The sequence below is a fragment of the Amia ocellicauda genome, chromosome 16 (assembly GCF_036373705.1).
Source record: "Amia ocellicauda isolate fAmiCal2 chromosome 16, fAmiCal2.hap1, whole genome shotgun sequence".
Lineage (NCBI taxonomy): Eukaryota > Metazoa > Chordata > Actinopteri > Amiiformes > Amiidae > Amia > Amia ocellicauda.
In genome coordinates, this window is record NC_089865.1 from 17,907,388 (window position 1) to 17,915,081 (window position 7,694).

Consider the following 7,694-nt stretch of genomic DNA (forward strand, 5'->3'; position numbering starts at 1 on the left):
AAAATAGCCAGAATCCAAATGCCAGAAAACTTTGCCCAATCATTTCAGTTTAGCCAGTAGAAACTCCCCCACCATTCCCCATTCCCCATCCCAATGCTATTTAAAGTGTTTTCTCACCTGTCTGTATTTCCACTGTTTAGGATGGTAGACTAAGAGCCCTGTTACAGCAGAGGGATAGGGTTCACCTGCTGTGAGTTCAGTGCTCTGTTTTCTCTCTCAGCAGATACACACAGACAGACAGACAGACAAACAGACCACATGGGGCATTCAGACGGTTTCCCTGCCAGTTTCTATGGAGAGCCAGGCGTCCTGGGGCTACTGGCCAATGGGATCAGTGCTTTCCTCGTCCTCCTGCAGAACTTCAACAGTGCACGGACTGGAGTGGCACCGCTTGGCGTGGAGAACATCCTGGCTGGTATGCCCCCCCCATCCGCACTGCCACACTGCAGCAACACTTTAGTCTATCAAGTTCTCCTAGAAAGACTCAGGCTTTGATATTCATCTACAGATCTCTGATAAAGCTGAAGTAGGAGTAGATTCAGGTTCAGCCAGTATTGTAACAATGCAATTCAACATTTCTCAGGTAATGTCCCTAGAAAGCAAAAACAATTCAGGCTTATCTTTTCCCTTGAAGAGCCAGTGCAGCTCTTACTGCTAGAGAGGCCTGTTTGGTTCCTTTTTGACCTTCAACATTCCTACACAGAATATCAACAGTTATCAGCCTCTAAAGATGAGAGATTTATTGAGAGAACTTTCTACCTCTTAAGATGAACCCCTGACTATTCTCTGACCCCTGACCTGCCTCCTGCCCACAGGTGTGCACATCATCCTGATTGGTGGCGTGTCTCAGCTGGTGGCCGGCCTGCTCTCCTTCCGCAAGTACGACCACCTGAGCGGGACATCTTTCATCGCCTATGCAGCGCTCTGGGGCAGCTATGGAGCCACCCGCATCGTCCTGGGCGCCAACCCACCACTGAGCAACTTCACAGTTAGCACCCCAGGGCTGGGCATCGGCTCGGGCTCCGAGAGCAATCTGTCTCTGGGGAGCCCTATCTTCACACCCTTCCCTATCAGCCAGTCTGCCATCGCGGGTCTGGTCCCCTACATCTGCATCTCCTTCATCCTGGCCTTCTGCTCAGCCACGGTCAACTACATCATGCCCTTTGTTTTCAGCGCCATCACACTCACGCTGGTGTTCGAGGCAGTGGGGCTGGTGGGGGGCTGGGCACTGGTGGTGTCGGGTGTCATGGAGCTGGTGATCCTGGCATGCAGTTTGTATGGGGCGGCCGCTCTGCTGCTGAAGGGTGTCACCCAGAGGTACGTGCTCAGTGGTTTCGGGAGCCCTCTGTTCAATGTTCTGCTGCTGGGCACGGCCAATGGCAGTAGCTCTCAGAGCCTAGGTGACGAGAAGAAGAAGAACACCAAGTATGCTGAACCCATGGCTCTGGGTTTCCTCTGTGACACTGTGTCACCCTTCGTCTTTGCCTTCTACTGCTTTGGCTATGTGCCCTCCTTCTCTGTGGGTGTCATCTGGGTCTCCATCGTCTCCCTGGCGCAGCTTCTCTCCAGCTTCTACGCCTACCTCCGCCAGGACTGCTACCACGCCACCAAGTTCATGTTGCACTGCACCTACTGGCTGGTGAAGGCATGGGAGGAGTTTGTGCTGTCGGTGCTGATTGGCCGCCAGCATGAGACAGCTGTTGCCAGCGCCCGGGAGGGGATGGTCGGAGACTGGTTCTTCCTGGCGTCTGCCATCGTGCTCTGCCTGATGTCTCTGAACAGAGACATCCTTGAGCTGGCCCACAATGCTCTCTTCCTGCTGCTGACCATCGCCACTGTCCCCCAGATCCCTCTCCGGGCTTACTATATCTTCTTCGGGGTGGCCTGCTGCCTGTTTCTTGCCCTGTCCCTCTACGGCACCTTCGCCCGGCTCATTAACACCATAGCGGAGAAAGCTCTGATCCCCGTCGGGCCCCAGCTTCTCTCCACCGACAGGCTGAAGAGCGCTCTGGGCTTCCTCAAGCGTTGCTGGGTGAAACCCCAAGACCTGCCACCTAGCACAGTCTCACAACTGCCCGATGTCCTCTTCTACCTCACCAATGGGGTTGCAGCCCTCTCTGCTGTCCACAACAGCCACTCCTCCTCCACATTCCTACATCTCTCCCTGCCCTGGGTGTTGGTCTCTGGGGCCATCATGCAGGCTTATGTAAGCAGGCTGCAGGCCCAGGGAGGGCGAAGGTTCGGGCCCGTCATCGCCTTCTCTTACGCTGCCATCTGGGCTACCTGGACCTGGTACCGGTTTGCAGGTAAGTAGCAAATTGAGCTTGTGGGTATCAGTAAAATATCGTTAATTAATTGTTCATTGTCATTCACAGACAGGCCTGTCTTGGGTAATGAGATGCATGTTGTTCTCAGGTTTTTTGCTTGATGTGACTCCGGCTTCAGCACAGGGCTTCACAGCTGGTGCCATTGCCTTCCTGATTGTGAACGGCTTCCTCATGCTCACTGGTGAGTCAACCCAACCTAGCAATTGTTTATTTTGGGCTTCATTGCACTTGACAAAGCTTTGTCTCAGTTTCGATTTGCTATTCTGTCCCTGGCTCAGATTATGACATGGAGTGCTACTTCAAATTGGCATTTGAAGCCTGGGTGTTCTTGGCTGTAGAAGCATGTATGTAATTTACCATCATAAATTAATACATTGTCAAATAAATCCTTCAATCTTTACTGCACATTCACATCGCTTAATGCCTTCCTGTTCTGTCTGAATGAAAACAGTGAACTGGTTCCACAAGCCAGAGAATCAATGAATTGAACCTCTTGCCAGGGCTGTAGTGTAGTGTCTGTTCCGGTCTCTGACGGGCTCCTCTATTTCCCGTCACTCCCCGTGTGTAGCTGCCTATGGGAACCTGGTGCTGCTTGCCCTGACTGCTCTGATGGAGGTCCTCTTGGTGTGTTTCCTCCTCTCCACTCTGGACAAGCTGCCCTACAAGCTGGAGAGTAAGATATTCCCCACCTGCAATACAATAAAAAATAAATGATGTATATAGTGTCTTTCTTGTGTCACAACAGTGGTTTAATGTAGAGTGATGCTGCTGTTGTGTGCGACAGTCTGGGGAATATCTGTGTTTGATGCCAGTGTAGACCTTGCCCAGCTGAGAGTTTGAACACAACACAAAAGGATGGGCTTGGCAAGACCAGGCCTGACTATCTGTACTGTCCTCAAACCGCTGGGTTTCTTATTGCAGTTGCCATGCTGGCGATATTCTCCTTCGTGTGTCTCTACGGCATGCTGGCCTCTCTGGCCAACGCCATCTTCTCAAAGGACCTGCTGCCCCTGGGGCCCCCAGTGCTGAAGGTGAGAATTGTTTTTCATTATTACTAAATAGCAGCTCTCATGTGTGAGTGAGAGTGCATCCTTGGTCAAAAACACAGATGAACACTGCTTAGGGAAGTGCAGACTTAACCATGAAAAGGATAGGCCCCTCTCCTGGGTCTGCCAGGATATTGCATCAATTCATTCAATCATTTCTCATATCTCCCAGGTTCTGCAGAAGAGGACAGAGGAGATGCCCCCTGCGCCCTGCCCCCTGGCCAATTCCCGGCTGACCAGCGGGCTGCTGACCATTGCCAAGCTGCTGGACACCGGCCGGGTCTGTGGTATTCCCACTGACACGGTGTACGCCCTGGCTGCCTCCTGCCGCCACCCCGAGGCCATAGAGAGGATCTACAACATCAAGGTAAGGCCCAGCAAGCTGCCATGGGTGATAAAAACACAGGCACTACATTCTACTCGGACAGACAGCAATATAATTTCAAAGGCGACTACCTATACAAATATGTATTTAAATGCATACCTTATACCTGTGTGCTTCTGAAGATAGTGCAGATGCTATATTGCTACAATCTTTAATACAGAGCCCGGATTTTTACAACTTTCAGAAAGTTTTTCTCAAATGTGTCGGGATGGAAATAATTTGTCCATACTTGGCGGCTGTCACTGACAAGTCACCCACCCTGCCTCTGGGATTCTGCTCCTTAGGACCGCCCAGCGGAGAAGCCCATCTGCATCTGCATCTCAAACCTGCAGCAGCTGGTCACTGCCCAGCCCCCTTTCAGCCCCCTGCTGTGGGAGTTCATGAGGAACGTTTACCCCGGGGGCATCAGCTGTATCGTGCAGAAGGGACAGTGGCTCGTCCAGCTGGGTGAGTGGGGGGGCCCTGAGACATGAAAACGGGGCTGCGCAACGGCTGGTGTGTCATAGGAGATGATGTCTTATAAAATAATAACAATTATTTTATTTACCACATGCCTTTATACAAGATTAGTTAACAAGAGGACTTTGTAGATGTTAAGATTAATAGATAAACAGAAGCCAGGGCTGTGAGGAGTCACCTGCCCTCCAGTACTGACAGTCCGCTTTCTGTGGATGCAGGTGTGGGTCCCGCCTATGACCGCGTGGGTACCGAGGAGAGCATCATGATCCGCGTGCCCGACCACACGGTGACCGCACACTTGTGTGACATGACTGGCCCGCTGGCCATCACGTCCGCCAACCCCAGCGGCGAGCCAGACAGCACACACCATGATATGGTCATCACGTGAGTGTCACTGTGGAACGCCCATGTGTCTCTACTCACCATGATATTGTGGTACTGGGAAACTTAGATGGCCTGAAATGTATGTTTTATAATTCAGTATGATGTTGATTTCAGCTTTGTCGGGATATTACTGAAAATCTGTAACTGTGGCTGTTTCTCACGCACAATTGGAGGCAGAATCCTGATTTGCCTAATCCTGATCTTGTTGTCCAGGCGTCTGGGACACAAATTAAATGGAGTTCTGTGTGACGGAGAGTCCAGCGAGGTCGTGGCATCAACAGTCGTCAACTGCCTGAAAATTGATGAAGGTAAAGTATAGTCAGCTATTCACGCCGAAAAACACCATCACAGAGGAACACTGCCTTCATTTTATACGTCCTTGTCATTATAAGCCTGGAGAAATACATTTATATTACTTTTAAAAATATAGTTTATTATGTCACAAGAAAAGTAAATTTCTTTACTTGTGCCTGTAATATATTTTCACTCTACTTTAAAAGTGTATCTCCTAACCATTTTAATACATTTTTAATATACTTACTTTTACTTTACTTCATGTTGTAAATATTAGTTTTTCATATTGACACTGAATCAGACTCTCTGAGATACTGTCTCACAACACTTTTCACACATCACCAACAACAGCTGACAGACTGTGCTGACGCACTGAGCAGGATGTCATTGCCGCTTTCCGTTCCCAGGCACCATCACCATTGTGAGAGAAGGCTGTGTCCCAGCCATCAGAGTCAGGCAGATTTTTGAGAGGGTGAAGAGCAGCATGGCATGAGCACATGATCCCACCTCAGTGAGTGTCTGAAACCCACAGGTCTACTGGCAGGTCTGGGATGAACCGGACTGAGCAGCGTCATAGCTCTGCAATGAAGATTCCACTCAAACAATGAAGAAACACATACAAATGTTAACACTTTACAATAGTGAAGTGATGAGTGAGTGCACATGAACACATGGACATCATAAAATGAATGCAAAGCTATGAAATAAAGCAATTCACTTTGTTGATATTAAGTTTTTTGCAAGAAAATTCCGTTCCACTTAAAACAATGCGTATTTTACTAGTGTCTTCATGTGCCCATTGTGTGACTGTTTCTTAGCATATTCACTGTATATTTGGGTACAATATTCATTATTATTTATTTTACACCAGGTGTCTAAGATCTGAAATAAATGTATTAGATATTGTGTTAGCTATTTATTTAAATTTAATGTGCAGTATAGGAAATTGTCAGGTTTTATTATTGTGTATCTGAACTTCAGTTTTCAAGATTTTTAACATGACAAATAAAACATTACACTGAATTTGATGTTTTAATCCAACATTTTATTTAAACAATCAAGGTATTATTACTTTTCCTTCGACTTCATTTTGATGAAAACCACACCCAACAAAAAAAAATTGATTGAATCACAGATCTGGAAATGTCTTTTATTTGTGCTCAGTATCAACAAAGGGTAAGATTAGGCCATAAACACAGTGGTCTTGAAAGATCAAATTATAGACTGAGGTAATTGAATTAAATGAGTGATGTATATAATATTGCAACAGTTTGTATCTTAAACTGTCTTGGGTTCAAGACAAATTAACATGTGGACGGTGACACTTGAATTAGAACAGCTCTTTTATTACCAACCACTACTCCCACTGCTCTACATGAGCTGCAGGCTGTGATTGAGAAGAGAAAGGGAGGAGGGGTGTGACAGCCACTATCCTGCACAGCCAGGGTGCACAGGCAAGGTACACACAGAGGGATGAGAGCGATGCTTAAAAGTCCCGTGTAGGGCTGTCCTCTTCACAGGATGCTCCGCTTTGGCATAATGAGGTTGCAGCTCTGGAGTATATTCACTGGATGTATTTGAAACCACATACTACCATACTAGATGTAATACATACCAACATTTCAGTAGTATACTCATATTCATATTGGACATAGTATATGAAATTGCAGTATGGTAAAAGTACCTGGATGGCTTGCTACATTCGTCAAAATATGCGGTACACAACCAGAGTTCAATACAATGAATACTGCATCCCATCATGCTTCGTGTCTGTCACGTGAGATCACATGACATATATAGTACACTGAATCATCTTCATACTGCGTACTGCATTACTTACTAGCCAGAAAATCAGTATGTATCATGCAGTATGCACTTATGGAGTATGTAGTATGTAGTATGTAGTAAGATAGTTTTACGAATACAGCCAGTGAAATGGCTCCAGCCTCCACGGTAAACAGCCGACTTTGAGCTTCCAAGGTATGGGAGGGCAGTTGAGCACCAGAGAATCACGGTGCCCACTCCCCCTCCAGAACAGGGAGGTCCTTATAGTAGGAGATTCTTAGAGGTGTAGATCACACAGTGTGTTCTAGTGATAAGGAGACCCGCATGGTATCTCGCCAGCCTGCTGCTCTAGTATGCACCTGAGAAGACAAATACTGTTAAATCTTGCTAATTATAAATCAATGAAATCTTTGCAGGAGTGGCAGCACTACCCATCGCCACCAGAAGGGGAGGAGAAGTAGCGACTCTACTCCGAGGCTCTCCCAGATTACTGAGCTCCTCACCCTATCCCAAAGGGTGAGTCCAGCAAGTATTTAAAGTACTTAAACTCCTCCACTAAAGGCAGCTGCTCCCCCTAACCTGGAGGGGGCAATCCACTCTTTTCTGAGAGAGAACCATAGCCACAGACTTGGAGGTGCTGATTCTCATCCCAACTGCTTCACACTCGGCAGCGAAACGCTCAAGTGCGTGTCGGAGATCACAGTCGGATGGGGCAAGATGCACATCATCATCTGCAAACAGCAGAGATGCCACCTCCAAGCCCCCAAACTGGATACTCTCTCTACCTCGGCTGCGCCTTGATATCCTGTCCATGTAAAGACATGTAGACTGGATTAGCTCAGGTTCAGATCGGGGAGGCTGTTCCTCCCAATCACACCCCTCCAAGTATCTCCATCGTTCCCTACGTGAGCGTTGAAGTCCCCTAATAAGACTACAGAGTCGGTAGGCTGCACCCTATCGAGCACCATGCCCACCTTCTCCAAGAAGGCTGAATACTCAGAACTGCTGTTCGGC

At 47.9% G+C, this 7,694-nt stretch overlaps 1 protein-coding gene across 2 annotated transcripts; it reads left to right on the forward strand.

Moving 5' to 3' along the window:
- Positions 1-210: 210 nt before the first annotated feature.
- Positions 211-7,132, forward strand: LOC136711797 (uncharacterized). Of its 2 annotated transcripts, XM_066688268.1 has the most exons (11): positions 211-415; positions 816-2,306; positions 2,416-2,508; positions 2,896-3,000; positions 3,249-3,358; positions 3,546-3,740; positions 4,043-4,205; positions 4,436-4,601; positions 4,815-4,909; positions 5,303-5,406; positions 7,097-7,132. In XM_066688268.1, exons 1-10 carry the CDS (start codon positions 259-261, stop codon positions 5,386-5,388), a joined length of 2,661 nt encoding a protein of 886 aa, XP_066544365.1. In that variant the 5' UTR covers positions 211-258; the 3' UTR covers positions 5,389-5,406; positions 7,097-7,132. The 2 variants fall into 2 exon arrangements, with proteins under 2 accessions (XP_066544365.1, XP_066544364.1); XM_066688267.1 differs by lacking the exon at positions 7,097-7,132 and having other exon boundaries at positions 5,303-5,888.
- The last annotated feature ends 562 nt before the right edge of the window (positions 7,133-7,694 follow it).